This window comes from Pholcus phalangioides, unplaced genomic scaffold (genome assembly GCF_987345545.1).
Source record: "Pholcus phalangioides strain wild (caught in Gottingen) unplaced genomic scaffold, Ppha-v1.0 ptg000015l_1, whole genome shotgun sequence".
NCBI lineage: Eukaryota > Metazoa > Arthropoda > Arachnida > Araneae > Pholcidae > Pholcus > Pholcus phalangioides.
The window spans coordinates 114,489,997-114,510,235 of NW_028301608.1; the positions used below are offsets into that span (position 1 = coordinate 114,489,997).

Here is a 20,239-nt window from a genome sequence, read left to right on the forward strand (position 1 = left end):
AGTATACGTGTATTATAAATTTTATTTACTTCAACATATACAAAGACAGTGCAGTTGAAATTCACTTACAGTTTGGGCATGAGTCGAGCCAACTCAAGTTGCTTCTCTTTATATTCCCTCTGGAGGTCAGCTAAACGTTTCCGCATCTCCAACTCACAGGCATGAAGTTCTGCTGGAGTTGAAGACATGTCAAATGGATCTATAAAATCATCTTCAAAGGGAGGTTTTTCCTTAACATCTGTAATTTGTTCAGTTTCTGATGCAACAGACATGGGAGGAATGCCCCTTGTTGAATTCAAATTCGTGATGAACCCGTCTTTTACAGAAGATATATTGACACAAGTGTCTTTCATGTTATCATTCAGAGATTCTTCCAAGAACCTCTGTTCTGCCAAAGCACAGAGCAAACCAAGGCCATCTGTGCAGGAAGTGTCTATGGTTCTATATGAAGGCATGGTCTTTGGAGCATTGTCAACAACAGCAGTTTGCTTTTCCATATCATTATCACTTTTATCTGAATTCAAATTGGATTTGACATTAGTTTCACTGGTTTGAAGCGGTGAGCTTGATTCCTCTTGCTCACTGCACTCACTAGTTTGGAGCCCAGATTTTTCATCTGAAGAAGCATCTTTTTCTCTGGAAGCAAACTCTTCTATGCTGTCTACCAGCAAATCCAGTCCATGGTGATCAATGAAATCCATCACCGGCTTACTTTCAGCAGGAAGGAGGGGAAATGGCTCTTCTTCTTGCATCACTATAATTACAGATGCATCAGATTTTTCAGGCGAGTTTCCACTGACTATTGTTTCAGAGATTTCTGGTGTCTTTGCTTCCAGTTTAAGGTCATCACTGCTAATACAACTTTCACCTTTAGACATAGAATCTTCGAAGGACTCTGAAGAATCTGATTCGAAATCACACTTGTTTGAGTCCGAAAGACCACCTTCAGTTTGATTAGCAGAGTCTGACATCTCCACTTTTTTTGAGACAATTATATCTGACCTGCAGTCAACTTCTTCCTCTTCCTCTGCTTCTGAATTAGTTTGACAGTCCATGTCAACTTGGATAGCTGTAGTTACAGATTGGCATTGCTGTGTCAATTTCACATGAGTTTGTTCAGTAGATGTAACATCTTCATTGTCGTTGTCACTTTCTTCTTCAATGTCATCATCTGTAACTTGCGCAGACCCATTGAGTGGTGGTGAAGGGGTTGCTGAATGTAAAGGAGAGGTGCCCTGAGACCTTTTTCCAGACTCAGTCTGAATGGATGCTGTCGTCTGTGTGTGTGCCAAGTGCATTACAGTAGATGACTGAAGCACATACGAGAATCCAGAAGGATCACAGTTTGTTGGAAATGTGGTAAACGTAAAAGTCTGTCCAGAAGCAAGTGGAACGGATGGTACAGGAGTACCGTTATCACTTTTATCACTGATTTTCACTTGATGATCGCTCGGTTTGAATGCTGATGCATTATTTATCATGGATTCACCGGACGAGAGGCAGCAACTGTCAACTGTAGCCAAATCTTTTGCGGGCTCCCCCTACACAAAAATTCAGATGAAAATTTTAAATAAAAATGTAAAATCATTAAGAAAAACTTTTTGCATACAGTGTTGTAATTTAATACCAATTCGCATAGGATGTATATAATGTTAATTTTTAAATTTTACTGAGAAATACTCTGAAAATAGACCTAAAAGCATGCTTCAGCAAATAGGAGCAGAAAGAGACAGTAAAGCATTGAATAGATTATTTCAAATTTTGCCAAAGCTCTTTTTAAGAAGCATAGAAATAAGCTAGAAAAAAATGTGAGGTTTTTAAATTCCTAGAATGGATAATGGGGCTATAATTAGGATTAGATAATAAGGCCATTTTTAGACCATTAATATCAGGACCACATAATAAATTAGTTAGATTAATTGTAGATCCTTTCTTCAGATACAATTAAATGTTTTCTCAGTTTTTAACATAGAAAAAAATTACTAAGTAAAATTATTTTTAAAAAAACACATTTTTTGGCATAACTTCCCCTAAATTTATTTAATAAATAAATTAGTTAGTTAAAAAAATTCACTCCCATTATTTTTATTATGAAAGAAAAACTGAAATAAATTAGTGTTTCATAACATAAATCTTCATTGTCTCAGAGGAACAAAATTTTGGTCCTCACCACTTGTGTTTGTCGAACTGATACCGATAAACTATCTTGGGAATGGTCTGGTTCTGAGACCTATAAACAAAAGAATTTTTGTCAAGATAACTGGGAAGTGTGTTCATCACTTGGATGGGCAAACTGAAACCAATAACAATGTTTTCATCAATGTATGAAAATCAAGGTGGTAATAATTTTGAATATGTTTTCTTTTACCATGACAGGACAAATTTTCAAGTCATGCATTACCAATAAATTATACATAATTACTGGACATAACTTTCTCTTATTGCTCAGGAATACTGGAAATAGAGCTTATGTCTTCAAGAAAATGAGTGCTTAGTAAAAAAAATTAAAAAGCAAAAAAGTTATCTCAATTCACTTCCTATCACTCAATATCAATGTCTTCCCCCCCCCCTACATTTCTATATAAAAAAAAATTGTAGCACCCATTTTGCCATTTTGATTTCATAAGTAAGCATTGATGATGGAAATCCTCAGGGATCCAATTTTGGGTTTACTGCTTTTCATTAATGATTTTTGTACTTTAAAACTTTTTTATTACATGCGCTGATGATTCTGTAATTTTTTATTCATTAGATGATCAAAATACATTGATAACTCAGGTCGAGCAAGATCTAACTATTAACGATTGATTTGCACAGAATGATATGAGGTTAAACCTCGACAAAACGAAATTTATTCACTTTTGCCTCAGGGGAAGTCCCAGCTCTAATCTTGTTCCAAACCTCGTGCAACAGATTGTTCATGTCATGCCTGTAATTGTCAATGTCTAAATGAAGTCTCCTTGTGGAAATATCTCGGTATCTATGTTGATTCTAATATGAAATGGAAATCTCATGTTAAATTCCTCACACAAAAACTCAGATTTTTCTTATATAGGTTTTATCATTTGCAAAAAATTGTTCATCACATTTTCTTGCACTCTGTTTATTATGCCTGGGTTCATTCATTATTACAATACAGATTTACATGAGGCTGCGATTATAAGTCTAACTTATCTCCAATTATAACTATTTAATACAAATTTCTCAAGTTTTTAGGGTACTCAACCTCAAATGATATTTCTTCTAATAAATATATCCTAAACATATGACAACTTGTATTCTATAAGGCAATAGTTTTTCTTCACAAAAACAAAAACCTTTGCCCACCCAAAATGCATGTTTCCTTGAGACGATCTCACGAGGACTTGGAGATTACCTCCCATAGAAAACATATTTTTTGCAAATATTTTTTTTACATTGCTCCTAAAATCTGACACTTTACCTATTAAATTGTAAAATATAACCATGTTTCTGGCTTTTAAACAATAACTTCAGCAATACATTGGTAATTCCTCAAATACTGAAGATCATTTTAATCACTCAGACATAAATTTATGCATTTTGATTGTGTTTCACTGAAATGATTTACTTATTTTTAATTACAAATAAACTGTCGGTCACCTTGATTTTATACTTAGTACATGTGTTTTCTTTGATTAACTGTGTTCACATAATATATTTTATTATATATATATGTCTTTCATTTCATTTTCACACATTTGAAAACAGTAATACGCATTATACTAATGACTTCTAATTTCAGCTTCATTGTCTGTTAATAGTATGGGTAGCCTTGTTACCTCCTTAACAACTCATATTCATTTATCGATATTTATGTCAGTTTATAATATGTTTCATGTTCCCCTTTTGTCTATTTTCCTTGTATAAGTTAATAAAATTTCTTCCAAAAAAAAAAAAGAAGATTTTTTGGAAAGCAAGCATTCCATGTTAAAGCAGTGATGAAGCATCAGCAAGATGATGTTAGATTAGAAACAGAAGGAAGAATAGCATTTATAATAAGCTTATTCTTAACCTGATGCAAAAGAAAAGTTCTACACAAAAAAATTATTGGGAACAGATGATGGATAATAAAGCCAGAAATTTAATTTTATGTTTGCAAACTTGAATCAAATATATATATTTTTTTATTCTGCACTCCACATAACTGAATACGTGTACTCTCCTCTCGCAACAATGTCAATCAAAATTTACCTGAGGAAGAACTTGCTCAAACTGTGTATGATGTTGTTGTGTTACTAGCTGCTGTATGGGCAAAGCATTCCCTGTAGTTGCAGGCTGATATGATGGCCAGACTGAAGTTCTGTCCACTGGAAAAAAAAGTTAAAATATATTATATATATAATATTATTTCTGACAAAATTTTTTAATTATGACGGCTTAAAACAAAATTGAGAACAAAAAATGCAGCAATAAAAAAGAGCAACAGAACCCAAAGCAAAAAGATGATACTAATCAGCACATCCACATCTCTAAACGGGGTCCTTATGTCAAAAAAACATGCTAGAAATGCATATGGCCCCCTGCATTGCATTTATAATGAATTTAAAGTTAAAAATATTTTTAAATATTAAGTTTGATCCCCTGTCTCCTAAGAAAGAACTTTTTGAGGAATCTATGGTGTGAACTTACAATTTTTTTTTTTTTTTTTTTTTTGCCATATAATGTAATATTTTACTTTTAATAAATGGTTAGTGAAGAAAAAAAAAATTTGAGTTGATAAAGTTCTTCCAGGAACAAAAATTTTTCAATATTTCTATTATTTCTTTAAATTTTTAATGATTTTTTTTTTAAATTCTTATCATCATATGCTTTAGATTTAAATACGAAACAATATGTTTCTCTCGAATTTTCAAAAATCGGAAGAAATAGGTAGCATGAGATGTAGGACAAGAATGTTGTTAACTGAATGATAAACTATTTTTGATCACTCAGCTTTGCTTGTTTTTACAGAAAAATGGGCTATCACTCATGCAAAGTTTTCATTAACTTCACTGTATTATCCCTTCACTAAAACAAAAAAAAGTGCTCCACATACGCTCCAACAAATTATTATTGTATTTTTTATTAGTTATAATAGAAGGTAGAATATTATTTTTCTTCATAACACATATTTGCAAGATATACAATCACACTTGATGTTAATTCAATGTCCAAAATCACTGTAAAAAAGTTCAAATTATCCAAAACGTTAATTATCCATTTAATCTATCCTGAATCTGTAAAATCAGTACAAATTTAAACTTAATCATCACCATTCAGATAGGATAATAATTATCATTATTAAAATTTTATAATCAGTTACAAACTGTTTGCCAAATTTTAATAATTTACAATTATAATAATTGATCTTAGTTGCTATACATCATTCCGCTGTTCTGAAATCAGCATCACTGCAGAATTTCTTGACCATGTTGGAAGCCTGATTTAAGAAAACAGCACATGATCATCTGTTACGAAAATGTTTTCCAAATTTTGTTTATCATTCTTATGCTATCAAGGAAATATACTATCATTAACAAATTATAATTTTTACTTCCTGATACTTTCCATACTGTTAATGACAATAAAAAGAAAAAAGATTCTGATTTTGAATACCTTGGTCCATAGGTTAAACAGCATAATCGGTATTAAGTGTTACAAACACATATCGATGCACACCAGCTGACCAAGGTTAAAATAGGCATTAACTTAAAGAAAAAGATTTAAAAACACAGAATTTTCAGACTTTTATTTGCCTTTAAAGATTTGTTTTTGAACAACTTGATCGAACAACTTCAAGAAAAGAAAAATCAGATTTTTTCTGGAATTTTCCAAACTAAATTTGCTCAAGAAAAAATCATAATTTTTCCCTCCAACTTCGAATGATCCAAAACATTTGAAAAAAATTTGAATTAAACAAAAAATGTTAACAGATGGAAAACTTAAGGGGAGTTCATAAAAGTTTGAATTAACCAAGAGTTCAACTGTACATCTAGGGCTGCAACTGGGGGGGGGGGGGGAGAGCATGTGGGTCTGGTGTACCAGGAGTTGGACCGGGGGGGGTGCAAATTTTACCCTTAAACAACCTCTCCTTCAACATTACAAGGGGATGCCAAAATGAGTGCTTGCTTGCTTTGATTGATCAAGCATCTAGTTTTGACCCAGTATACATCAGCATTAGCACAATGACAATAATTTTTATGCATACCTATATTAGCTGCGGGTATCAGAAACAGATGACCAGTAACAGAATCTCTAGCCAACTGATAGCCGCCTGGAGGAAGAGATACTGGCGGTGTCTCCAATGAATTTACGGGTGCAGGTGCAACAGTAGTTTGCGCTGGTGATGGAGTAGCTGCATACGCGCCTTGACCAACCTGACCAATCCACAATGCTGGGGCAACGACTGGCCCATGAGACATCCACGGTGATGGTAGAGTGGCACGAGTTACTGCTTCAGATTCCCACTGGCGTGAAACTATTGTTGGACCTGTAGGAAAATCAGTTGATGAGTAACAAAATAAATTAAATGAAAAATCTGTCTCCAAAATTGGAAGGAAAAAAAACCTTAAAATGCGAAAAACTAAAAACCAGGGTTGGCAGGTTTTGTGACGCATGACAGCTTTTAATGGTTTAAACTGTCAAGTCAGAAAGTGTCAAAAACCTTGAATAGGGCATTTCAATGTATAAATTTCCATTAAAAGTAAATAAACTGGTTGCATATAATGTTTAAAATGACAATATTATACCAATAATAAATACTCAATATAATCATCAAATAATTTTATAACTCTTTGTACAGAATTATTTAAGTAACATAATTATCATTATGATATGCATTATATTTTACAAACAAATATATGTATAGAATAATCTTTTATTTTTTTGTATAGAATACTGATTATTTTTTAATTATTAAATCATGCTGAAAATTTTAGGTACTTAAAACAGTATTCTTGCTGAACATAACATTGCGACCAAATACAAATTGAAGGACTCACCAACATGCAAAATTATTTGGCTCTACATTGAGCAACATGAAAAAAATTAGCAAATGCTTGTCAGTGCTGATTAGATATGAAGCTGATGAAACTACTTTCCTCCTTCACTTCTTATTTTTATTTGCAATGTCTAATGCTACGATTTAGTGGAAGGGAATTCCTGTATGCAATAGTTTTTGCAATTAATGATGTAGCTCAGCTTACAAATCTGTCAATGTTTTAGCTAACAAGTCCTGCTAGTTCACCTTCAATCAAGAAAGTATTTTCAAACTCTGGATTTGTGTGTACCAAGATATCTTATGAGAGTGAATAAATGAGTAAAGTTACTTATGTATTGCTCTTATGGGATGCTATGCAGTAACTAAGTTTTACTATGGAATACACTCTTGTGCAGACCAAAAAATTTATAGTATGGAAATATTTTGCGCTTAATAATTACTGTAAATTAATATTTCAAACTAAGTCTGCATAAAAATTGTTTATGGTTGTTCAATATACCTACTTGGTAAAAAAAATATTTTAACACTTTGATTATAGGTTTTTGATGGTTTAAACCAGTTGTTTGACAGTTTAAACCTATTTTTAACACTTGTCACGTGAAAAACTGGTTTGGTGTTTGGCAAGCCCTGCTAAGAACCTTCGACTTTTAAGAAATATCAACCTTCAAAAGCTGTTTAATTGATCCATAGTAATATATATATATATTTGACCATTGGTCAGATTTCAGTCATTGTCCAGTTTTCATAGTGAACTGACTTTGGAATTGAACAAAACATATTTTCATTTATTGATTAAAATATATATATAATGTACATATATTTTTATTGATAAATGAATTTTACCAATTTTAAAAACTCCTTCTTACCTTGCGTGACTAGAAAATTTGTAGGATCTGCACTGTTCGCAGTAGTTGCACAGCTGATATCTTGTGTTTTCTGCTCCCTATAAGAACAATGAAATAAAAGAACTCAGAAAATTAAATTCATAAAAAATATGGATAAAAAAAAAGATAGCCAATGTTCTATCCAGAATTCTTTTTTGCAGCTGGGTGGTAGGGAGCATTTGAGTAGAAGCTTGTGCATATTAATACAAATACAAATACACCACCACAACAGGCAAAATGCCCAACGAGGTGGCTGAGAAAAAGATGCCCATAAAAATATGGATGTCATACATTTCAAAAATACAACAACCCAATTAAAAATGAAATTAACAAAAATTGTAAACAATATATACACATGATAAAATATTATACAATGCCCATAAAGAATACTTATGGTTGTCTTATAAGCATGGTATTACAAAATTCCATCTGGACAATTAAGCCTATTAACTAAAATTTAAGTGCAATCCAATCAGTGAAATATCTCTGGGAATAACACCAGAAAATTCAAAATTTACATGAAAATTTCAAATTAAAAAAAGATCCCAAGCAAATGGAGATCAAGCAATATTTACGTGACACTTACCGAACGATTTCTTGGGATGGCTGCTGAATCTCAGTGACCCTGTTTGTCAGATGAGCTGATGCAGCTATGATCCCTGAAGTAGATGACTGGACTGAAGATTGCGTTTTACCTAAACATACAAAAGAGTTAGACACACATTTTTTTTACCCTCTTTCTATTACATGGAAATTATGTCATTGAAATAAGACATAATTCAGAGGCACTCAAATCTTTTAACAACAAATATTCCATGAATTTTCAGGAATCCATTCAGGGATTGCATTATTGTTGATATTTACATAAAAAAACAGGTAAATCTGAGCAATTTAAAACGAAAATGAGTGATACTTCTTTGATGGTACATCAAAATGATTTTAATGAGAGCACACAGAAGAATCACAGAATTACATGTCAATTCATATATACATTTGTACATTCGATCAGTCAACTCCACCTTTGATGCTGCCCCCCCCCCCAGTGTCTCCGCCCATGGGAGCAACCAAAGCAATGTCCAGAAATAACAAAATCAGATGTAGAAAGATTACAATCAAAGCATCAGATGTCAATCTGCCTCAATGGCTCTGCAGCAGTCCAAGGTTTTTCTTTTTCTTCAAGATTTTCAGACACGTTTTTGGTGCTTTTAGATTTTTTCTTGCTCTTCCTTTTCCAATATAAAATTTAGTTAATCTCTTTCCTCTTATTTAGCTTCCTCTTATTAGCTTATTAGCTTAGAGCTGCCAATAGGGGTGTGCAACAGGTGTGGTTGTACCAGACCCTGTGCTTTGTGAGGCCCTGCACCTCACCATAAACTATAGGAGACTTTCATAAATTCTTAAATTGTTTCTTTCATTAATTTTGAATTTCATAAATTCTGTAATTTTCTTATACCATTAATTTTGAGTTTTCATCAATTTCAGAATTACTGATTTCATTAATTCTGGATTTTTCCCATTAGTTCTGAAGTATTATCAATTCTGAAATTATTTCTTTCAATCATTTTCAATTCATTCAACTCTAACATTTTCATTACTTTCAGGAAATATTTCTCCCATTTTTTAAAATTTATTTCAGTTTTGAATTTTCATCAATTTTTATGTGAATTTAAATTTTATTGTGAGTTTTTAAATTTTTACAATTTTATTTTTACTCAACATTCCTGTATATTCTGAAATAATAATATATGTTGATTCCCCCCCCCCCATAATATATAAAATTGAGGGAAAAGGGGGTCCTAAACATTTTAGGGGGATCAAAGGTTGTTGAGACATGCTTAGCCCTGCATCAGGTAAGGGCATCCGTGCTTATGTCACAAGGGTATCCATGAACTTGATCCGTCTATAGAATTTTTTTTTCAACTGTTATAAATGAATCTTCAATTGCGCAATAAAAGTGGAAGTGCACCAAAGTAAAATAAGACATATTTTTTACAATAAAATTTCCTGGCTCAGATAGATGGCTGAACATGTCAAATCGTCAGCCTCACCAGAAAAAGAAATGACATAAAATACAGTCGAATCTTGATAAGCCAAATGTGTAATGGCAGACAAAAAACTTCAAGTTTGCATTAGTTTGCTTCATAGAAAATTTTGGTGTCAAAATGGTGATGAGGAAGATTTATTGAAATAGCAGTGATATATTAAAGGATATCACATTAGTAAAACATGCTAAACTACTAAAGCTGAAGAAATTTGTGAAGATAAACCACTTTAATGCAATCAGATTTAATTATTGAAAGAGAATATTCAGAAGTAAATGTGCTTTATGTATAATGGAAACGGATATGTACGTGATATTCATATAAATGAAAAAAATCATAAATAAAGTGCATACAAGATTATTTTTGATCAAAAATTCACAATTTTTGATTGTGTTTCTCTTTTTTATCCTTCTGTGAGAAGGCCATTCACTTTTGCAAGCAGAAAAATGAATCCACTAAATTCTAAAGTTAAATGTTTGATTCTATTGCTAATGCTGAATTCTATTGCTAATGCTGAATTCTATTGTTAAATGCTGAGTTCTAATGCTGAATTCTATTGTTAAATGCTGAGTTCTAATGCTAAATTCTGTTACTAAATATATGCTAATTTTTTTTTTTTTTTTTAAATTTCTCTCATTCCCAAAAACTTTGACTTGAAGGAAGAAAACTTTGAGTTAAAAGAAAAATGTTAACACTAAAACACAGAAAAACTTCTCAGGATGAGGGAAAACTTCGACTTAAAAAGATATTCAAGTTATCTGAGTTTTCGACTTATCACAAATTGACTGTAATTATCAATAATCATCTGAAGTATCACCCACGATAGAGCAATATCATAAATGATGTGTTTAGTAAAACATGTCTATTCTATTTTTGAAAATTTACAATTTAATTGATAATATAAAAATTATCATTTTCACCAAAAAAAGCCATCTATCTCTCTTTACGGCCCCATCTGAGGGGCCATTTGCTGATGTTAAGAGAGGCATTAAAAGAGAACAATTATAACTAGCCCCTCTACTTCAGCGCCTCACGCCACAGTGTGCCAAATAAGTAAGGCAGGATCATGTCTCTAGTGGTGTAGATAGTAGCATGCTTGCCTGGTTTACAAGAGAGCTTGGGTTCGAGTCCCAGTGGAGACGAGATGACTTTTCTTTCCAAGTTCACCTCGGCATATTATCCAGAAAATATCAGTTTCCCTAATTATATAAAATATCTTTAACAATTTTTTTTGCATGAAATAAATGCATACTAACCAGTATTCGCACTAGTTGTTGTATCTTGCCTTTGCTGAGCAATGGCAATACCAACTGGTATACATGGATTCACTAGAAAAATTAAATTGAGAAAAATGAGTAAGAGAAATATCAGCAATATACTATTATTTCATTTTTACATAGGTTTTTGCTACCAGGAGCTAATAATAATAACAGCATGATCTTAAAAAAAGTAGGAGAAATGTTTCTAAAAAAACCAACCTGAAGCTGGAAACACTATTGAAGTTGATGACATTGAAGATGATGTTGACAAGGTATGTGAAGATTTTCCTTCTTTGAGGAAACCAATCTTCTTTGTTAACTTTGGTGCTAGTGTCGCCAGACTGCTTTTTGCATTTGGAAGAATCTTCTCTGTGTCAATTTTACCTCTCTTTGTAGTTATTCGTTCTGCCTTTAGCGTTTTAGCATGGAAACTGGAATTAAGCATGTTGTTGTTTTTCAAGCTGATCGGTGGAGTGGCACTGTGCTGAACAGTCTGCACTGATGTTTTCATGGACACATGTACTTCAGTGGTGATTTCTGGTGGGGCTGAAATCGCTGCGAATTTGTTCGCACAGTTTGGAATTACTTTATTTTTTGTATTGGGATGGCATACACCAATAATTCCGGAGCTTAAAGGGGTCACCGGTAAACTCTCAGTGATCAGTGCTGATTTTTGAGAATCTGTTGACAATGATGCAGTGGTATCAGAGGCACTGTCTTGACTTTTTCCAATGTCGGTTTTCTCCTGAGCATCGATGCCTTCGTTCTTTTTGTTAATAGTCAGATTGATTGCTTGATGTTCATCATTGTTTGGTAGAGATTTATGCCAGTTGAAAGGAGAGACGGTGGCTTTTGTCCAACTAGGAGCTGTAATCTGTGGAAACTGGCAATCAATAGACTGTGTTGTGTTTTCTAGTTTGCATGATGGAGAAACTGATTTCATTGGGCTTACCTTCCTTTTGTTTTCGTTGTGAAGTTCAATGGATGAATTGCCATTGTTATCAACACTATTCACATGAGCTGGTGAACATGGCACATTTCTATCACTGGTTGGTAGAACTGCATCAACTGGAGAATTTGCATGAATAGTCACATGCAGATCTTCTTTGGGATCATTCAAGGGTCCAGTACTCAACGTAGGCTTCACAGATGCTTTTTGAGTGCAGTCAATGGCCTTTATAGTCTCTTTCATTTTGCACAAGGAATTGTTTTTATTTGTATGCTTGCAACAGCTAGAAGCAGGCTGCTGCTGCTGTTGCTGCTGGTATGGAAGGTTTTCACATTTAGAGTTTCTGCCATTCGACAAACTGTCTGCAGTTAGCTCAAATTTTACTTTGTGTAAACTTTCAGACGTAGATTCAACTGAAACAAGATCTGAGCTGAATGTTCCTCCCTTTGTTTCATTAGAACTGAGAGAATGTGGTTGATTCTGGATGATATTTTGCTTTGGAGCCGTTGGAATCACAGCTGCAGTTACATGTTTTACTGGTGTGTGAGATGATTTTCTGTCAGATTCACATCTGCTAGTGTTAGGTTGAGTCCCATGGAAGACAGGATCGTGGTTATCTGGAGAATCTGGACTTTTGGTTGAAACTCCTGAGAGTAAAAGAAAAAAATTTGCTTCATATAATAGCATTTAACATAATGTAATATATTAGTATAGTTTGGTTTTAAATCTATTGTTATATATTTTCAGCAGCATTAATAATAAAAAGAGAAACATCCATAAGCTTAAAACTTGATGAATTTTAGATCATGATAGAGCCCGTACAGCATAAATCTAATCAATACCGATTTCAAGATAACAGACAAGTTGTACTGAGTAAAGCCTATGCATATTTTATAATAGACCAATTGACTTCGAGTTCTTTCAAACTATTGTACCTTCAACTGTACAAATAGTCAAACCTTTCTTTCTTAAAAACCTTATTCCTTGAAGAACTCTGTGTTGAAGAAGAAAAATCTTGTCTTTACTGTGCTAAATCAATGCATTCCCCCCCCCCATCTCTCTCTCTAGAATCCTGTTTCCCAATGTGGGGCTCACACCCCACAACAAGGCAATTCGATTTTTAAGGGGGCAATTTCAGTCTTTCTATGAAGACTTGGAACCTTCCAGACTCCCTTCATTTTTTATATCAGTTCAAATTTTTAAACAAATTCTTGATGACTTCCTTTTTTTTGTTTTTCTCTTTCAGTGGAAGGGGTTTGATTAAGGGTTCTTAATGCTTTGTGTCCCATGAAAAATTGTGCCGTAAGATAAGGTCCATTGACCCCATGCGCGAGGAACCCTGATTAATACAGAGAGCGAGAGAACCACTGCTTTTGGCTAAGTAAAAATGGACAGAAATGGGGAGGGGGCAAAGACTCCTAGTTTTAAAATATAAGAAGGCACAGCAAAAACTAATAGTTCCACATTTAAAAAAACCTTTGTTATGAAAATATCGGCGGGCGGGGGGGGGGGGGGTACCCCAGAAAACTTATACAAATACAAATACAACGCCACAACAGGCAAATTGCCCAACGAGGTGGCTGATCCCCGAGCCCCTACCTACTACACCACACATGCAACCCCCCCCCCACGAATCGGTACGTGCGTGTACGTGTAGTGCAACCTGACGTAAAGTTTGTTTCTGTGTAATGCTTGTTATGTGTAGTGCTGTCATCTGCCCCCAGTTTTACTAACTATGAGTGAAGTGTTATGATTGAATGATTTACCGTTGTAGGACTGTTGCTCTCTGTGGCGAGACTTTTTAACGGGGAGATCGGCTCGCATTTGCGCCTTGAAGTTGGGAACCACAGAAAACAAACTTCAGCCGACCACCACTGTGGGGTTCGAACCCGGATCCTCGCATCACGAGTCCAGCACTATAACCACTCGACCACCACAGCGGCGATGTCTATGGGGAGACATCTGGATTTTTCTGGTATGCTTTGGTGGGGCATGGTCTAAAAAAGGTTGGGAAACACTGGTCTATAGAAGTAATTTTCAAAAAACTTTTTATCTCGAAGGCCAAGCCACAAGGATAGTAAAAAACAAAAAAACAATGCAATTCCTTTTCTTTTGTGTGAATCTGGTTTTTTTCCAGAAGTGAAAGAAACTGATAAAAAAATGATTATTCATATTAAAATTCATTGATGGATATTCTCAATCACAGGTGAATACTATGACTGATGGCGGAGCGGATGCTATGTGGATGTCTTGTTCAGTCAGCTGACAGAAAATTAATAATTGCATCAAGAAAGCTTGGTTTGGAAGCATTAATCTCCATGATGAAATTTCACTGTGATCTGGTAATTCACTCGAATTTCAAGGATTCCCAGAACAATGCTGAAGATTAAATTTCAGACTATTGGAGCATTACCAAAAAAACATTTGAGTCACTAGAAGTTTCATTTTTCGATTTCGTGGAAATGGACAGTGTTCATTACAAACTGTGGCACTTCAATTGATACCAAAATTATTGTTGAATGTATGGCCGACTCGGGTGATGAAAATACAGCAGAAGATGATTCAGAGGAACTGGAAAAAGTAACAGTGAAAAATGAAAGACTTCCCTGTAAAAACATTGCATCATTTTCTGGAGCAACCTCAGAAGATAGGGCCAGAAATATTTGCAGCTCTTGCTACTATAGATGGCATTGTGAAGGCTCAAAGAGCAAAAAATATGCATCCATCCAATCTTATGAATAAATTAAATAAAGTTTGTATCGAACAAAAAAAAAGTTTGAACGCATATAGTGTGATTGATTATGCAACTTGACTAATAACTAATATGTAGTAAAATACGATACAGTATTTTAGTTTTCCCTCAATTGAAATTTGGCATTTTCTCAACATGGTTTTTCTTTCTTATGCAAAAAAACTCTATTTTTCGAAAACTCTTCTGTCTCAAAATCTCTTCTGTCCCGTCAGTTTCGAGATAGGTTACATTCAGATCGATTACAGGTTTCACTGTAGTTGGTAATGTACCTTTCAGTAGATGCTAAAAAAACTTCCCTTTTTATTTCCCAGTATCACAAATCATCAGCAAGTCATGCTACTAAGCTCATCATCTATTTACGTTGGAATTAGTTCAACCCCCTCCCATCTTCATGCCTTTTTCTGAATTTTCCACCATTTTCTAAACATTTATTCTCCCCCAACTATTTTTACGAGTTTCTGCCCCTTTTTGCTTCTTTTCAGCAACTTCAGTGTCTCTGACCATTTCCCCGAAAATTGTAATTTCATAACATATTAAACCTAACATAAGATAGATACGAATAAATATATCTGGGTTTTACAATGATTTGGGAACCATTTTTTAAAATTAAATAAAACAATGTATACTCTATATAAAACGCATATTGATATTGTAAAATGAAAATCATACTTTGTAAATTGTTGCAAGTAACTGTCATTTCCTTGACACAATTGCTCTCAGAACTTTGCCTTAAGCCAGTTGATGCTGTTTCAGGCGATGAAGGTTTTGGTGCAGTTGTGGACCAAGTGCTGACAACATTTGCTTGATTCCTATGACTGAAACTGCTGTGCGCTGATGAGATCACCTCTGGCTCAGACAAAGAGATGGTCCTGGTGTCTGGCACTGGAGAGATTTTCGAATTGCTGCTGCATCCATTCACCTTGACAATCAAGTTCTTAGAATTTGCAACACAACCCGAGCACTTGTTCTCTGAATTATCAATAACAGTAGATGAAGAGCACAAGGACAATGATGATGAGGAAAGTGGAGGCGAAGTATAATGTAATGGTGTAACAGCATCTTGTTTCCTCTGGAGAAGGTTTGGTGATGGAGGAACATCGGATCTTGGAGAATCAATAGGAGGAGAAAGAATGTCTGGTTTGATGGTTGGTGCACATGAAATATCAATTTCACATGGTGCCACTTTACTTGGTGGTGGATGCAATGTAGTGAACTTGGCATCAGATTTGCCTCGAAACGGTTTCAGTTCATCTGGTCTGTCCTTGTTCACCAAAGATGATGGTGACTTTCTGCATTCTGTAGGAATTTTCTCACAGTTTTTATCACTTTTAAGTTTCTGGGCATTTCCTGTGTACCTATACGGAATGTCTGGTTTGCAATAGTCTAGGTGAACTCTAGATGAGTGAAGATCACTGGCATCATGGACGTCTTCAAGCTCTTTGGTTCCGAGAGTCATGTGACCATACCCAGGATGTTTCTCTAGAGGAGGGATAAGGTGAGAAAAATGTGTTGTTGGGGTCACATGACTCGACGGGGTCAGAGGGGTGCCTAAACTGTAGCTGGGTGTAAAGAAACCTGTTGGGTCTGTAGGGAAAAAAGGTACATTGTTTTAAAAAGATTTTTTTCCTTCAGAGGAAACAGTTTTTTTTTTCAGCCAAATTTTCAAACCAAAAATACAAAATAACCAAAAATGGGAAAAAAATAATAAAATTTTTATTGAATAATCATGGGTGGGTGAAAAATTTCCTTCAAAAAAATAATCAGCCGAATAAAAATAACATTGCCAATCAATATTAATTCATGCAGTAAAAAATAATCTAATAAGTAGGATAAATGAATCACAGAAAAGGAGGTAAAGCGACTGGGGAGTAATTACCAGTTTTGGTAATTCATCGCTAGGCATGAGAAGCATCCCCTGTGACCCGATGACAAAGCAGCAAAAAAAAAATTACATTAAAGAGAATTCTGAATTTTACTGTAAATGAACTTGATTTGTTCAGAAAATAACCAGCTTTTGCTCAAAATAATAAAACATACATTTAATGGGTAAGTGGGTAAATTTCTTTATACTGTACATTACACCATTTTGATACATTATTAACTTCCATGGAATAACAAAAATGCCTTTATTTATTAATTATTTCCCCTTCTACATTGATAAAACATAGAAGCAAAGGTATCCCAAAGAGAGAGTTTTTCACTTTAACAAATAAATGCTTTATCTCATTTAAAAAATATCAGTAAGCATCCTAATGGATTTATTTCAAATCAATGAATTCAGACACTTAGTCAGTGAGATTGAAAATTAGTTTCTTGAAAATTTCGCTGCATGTGATTCACTATATTCATATCATCAAAAATATAGCTCTAATAATTAATTAAAAGGTGATTATATAGTTTAAGTCAAGAGTTTTAAACAAAGTCTTAGGTAAAGTAAGAAAAGATTATAAATTATCTCTGGCAGGCGCGCCCACACACACACACACAATAACTTTAAAAAAGTGACTGCATATTTTTCGCAGACTTAATTCACAGTCAATGTATAACACAAAGCATTAGGGATACTAAACTGCCTTGCTGTTATTTTCTGAACAAATCTTAGTAAGATGCAAATTACATACAGTAGACTCTCGACTATTCGGCTCGTGACTAACCAGCCTCTGTACTATGACCAAAAATGTACAGTACACAATATATGTAACAGATAGATATGTAATATTTATAACAACCGAATATCAAGTACTGGCTTGTACTAAGAGGTCAGAAAATATGAATAAGAGCAAGTTTAGGTATAAAAATACTGTTTTAATTGTATGAGTGGAATAGGAAGTGAGCATTTATAGAACTTTGGCTTATCCAGCTTTTTTGTTATCCGGCTCCTGTCCGCATCAGGCCAGATAGTCGAGAGTCTCTACTGTAATACTAAATATTCAAAGAAATACAGTTCAGTTTCTGGTGTAAATCCTGTTTAGTCTAAGATATTTATTAATAAATTATTTGCAAAAAGGATTTTCTCAATTTTTCCCCCTTTCAATAATATTTACCTATCGACAAAAATGGTACTTTGATTAATTTTTAAGTTTTTCGATCAGAAAATTATTTTTGCATGGGATTCACGTTTTCCTAGATCAGGAATATATATTCCTCTTTGTTTCATTTTTTTTACTTCTCAAAATCGAAATCTCTCTATACTTCTATGATATCATGGATGCAAACAGGTTTACTGCAAATAAAACATCAATAACCCCCCCCCCTGCCCCCCCCAAAACAAGTCTCATAATTCCTATAACTTTCCCGATAATCTTTGCTGTCATATCATGCATCTTGGGATCATAGACGGAGATAGACTTGGAAGCCTGAGGGGCCACGGTCATTATTGCTGGGGGGGGGGGGGGCAGGCAAGATGATGATGATGACAATTCATATATGCATATGTACATTAGATCAGTCGACTCCACCTTTTACGTTAGGGGGGGGGCTGCCCCCCCCGTATCTCCGCCCATGCTTGGGATTTGTGCATGAATAAAGATGCTTACAAAGTGCCAAGACGTCTACAAGGACATGACGTCTACTATGGAGGCTGAAAGTGTGGGATAGAAAAAAAAAACAATTGTGGTCACAAAACATGGTCCTTTCTCTACATACTGGTGCTTATGGCACTACATTGTTCAGTGTCCAAGAACAACAGATAGCCTATCTAAATATTGCCCGATATTTTGGAAGAAGAGCGCACTTGTGGCAGTCCAATAAACTATGGATGAATGGGAAGACTGATTAGGTATGTGCAGGGGCGTAGCCAGAAATTTCGTTCGGGGGGGGGGAACCAAAGTGACAGAACAATGGATTTGGCCATCTTTTTCCCTTTTTTCGGTCATTTTCTCACATTTCGGGGGGGGAGGGGGGCCAGACCCCCAAGTCCCCCCCCCCCCTGGCTACGCCTTGGGTATGTGGAATGTACCATCGCGAATGTTTCAAGCCCTGTGAAGAACCTGTGATCTGAAACCTCTACCTAGCAGAAGGACCAGTCAAGCGCTCAGCAACTAAGATCTAATCGTAGATGGACAATTTTGGCAAACTATCACAATGGCAAATTAATTATTTAATCTGGTGATCATAGTAAGATCCTATACAATTCTATAGTGACAATACAGATTCAAGACTTAATTTCCCAAAAATTAACTTAGTTTTACTCTGCTCAATCTCTATTATTGAACAGATCTTGAGAATCCAGAATGACGATTTTTTTTATATTAACAATTTTATCTGTCTGTTGCCATATTGCTTTTATTATTTAAATAATTTTTCTGGATACACCTATCTTTCCGGAATGTGTTGAAATTTCTCTCTGAGATGTGAATCTTCTTCAATGTTCCATGTTATATAATGTATTTTGACTTGTAACTTGGATTATTGAAACTTATAATTTGATTTTTATCAGTATTTCATTAGTTGGAAAAACCACATCTGAGATTTTCTAAAAGCATGCACAGTTGTCACATATTAGATTAGGTCTGGACTGACGCTGCCATCAAGATAATCAGCCTTTGGGAGAATTCAATAGAATAAAAAATTTATTCTGAGCAGTTTATTTGCTTCAAAAAAAAGTTCTACATTAATTTTTGCTTTTAAAAAAATCACATCAGCTCTCAATAAACTTATTAAAAAAAGTTTTGGGGAAAGTTTTGTTTATATTTGCGTAAGACAAGAGACATGCAGCAAAAAAAACTTTTAATCATCATTATTTCTATAGAACTCGTTAAAATTGACATTCATGAAGGTAACTAACCTTTATCAATAAGGTGGGGCAAATGACCAGCTGTATTGAGACGTGAGACTAGTCCCTGTGTCATGTATGTGCCACTATCAGGAGATGGCGAAACAGAACTACCGAAAAGCGGAAACAGACTCGAGTTCATACCATATCTTCCATAACCTGTATTATTTGCCATAAAAAAGGAAACAAAAGTTATTCACATCAAAAACAGGAGTCTATAGATCACAAGTTATAAACATTTTATAGTGAGATTGATCAGTTCTAAAAGAGAGAGAGAGAGAGAGAGAGAGACAGCATGACTAATGAGCAATTAAAATGTTATTTATGTCAATTAATTACTATGGGCTTATACTTTAAAATAGAGGTTTTCACACTTTTGCCACCCGCTGCTCCCGTGTCTAATTCATGTTTCAAATGCGGCTCCCCAGAACAGTTTGGTTGATATTTTTCCTATATAAAAGAACCGCTTCGAAGTATAAATAGGAACAGAAATTAATAACTCCAGCTCATCACGATGCCCCAAGGAGTTGTAGCTCATACTTTGAGAAACACTACTTTGAAAGTATCTCGTGTGTAAGA

General features: G+C 34.4%; 1 protein-coding gene across 3 annotated transcripts in view; it reads right to left on the bottom strand.

The window, feature by feature from the left end:
• Window positions 1-20,239, bottom strand: part of LOC149077637 (uncharacterized) — a 260,154-nt gene that overhangs the window by 46,947 nt on the left and 192,968 nt on the right. The window contains exons 4-13 of one of the 3 annotated variants that reach the window (XM_089245185.1): window positions 19,673-19,819; window positions 15,556-16,470; window positions 11,405-12,781; window positions 11,183-11,254; window positions 8,471-8,579; window positions 7,867-7,943; window positions 6,209-6,490; window positions 4,213-4,328; window positions 2,171-2,230; window positions 70-1,541 (exon numbers count right to left, since the gene is read on the bottom strand). In XM_089245185.1, coding sequence (XP_089101311.1) covers window positions 70-1,541; window positions 2,171-2,230; window positions 4,213-4,328; window positions 6,209-6,490; window positions 7,867-7,943; window positions 8,471-8,579; window positions 11,183-11,254; window positions 11,405-12,781; window positions 15,556-16,470; window positions 19,673-19,819 — 4,627 coding nt within the window. The remainder of the gene's footprint in view (window positions 1-69; window positions 1,542-2,170; window positions 2,231-4,212; window positions 4,329-6,208; window positions 6,491-7,866; window positions 7,944-8,470; window positions 8,580-11,182; window positions 11,255-11,404; window positions 12,782-15,555; window positions 16,471-19,672; window positions 19,820-20,239) is intronic. The other 2 variants (XM_089245187.1, XM_089245186.1) reach the window with 2 other exon arrangements.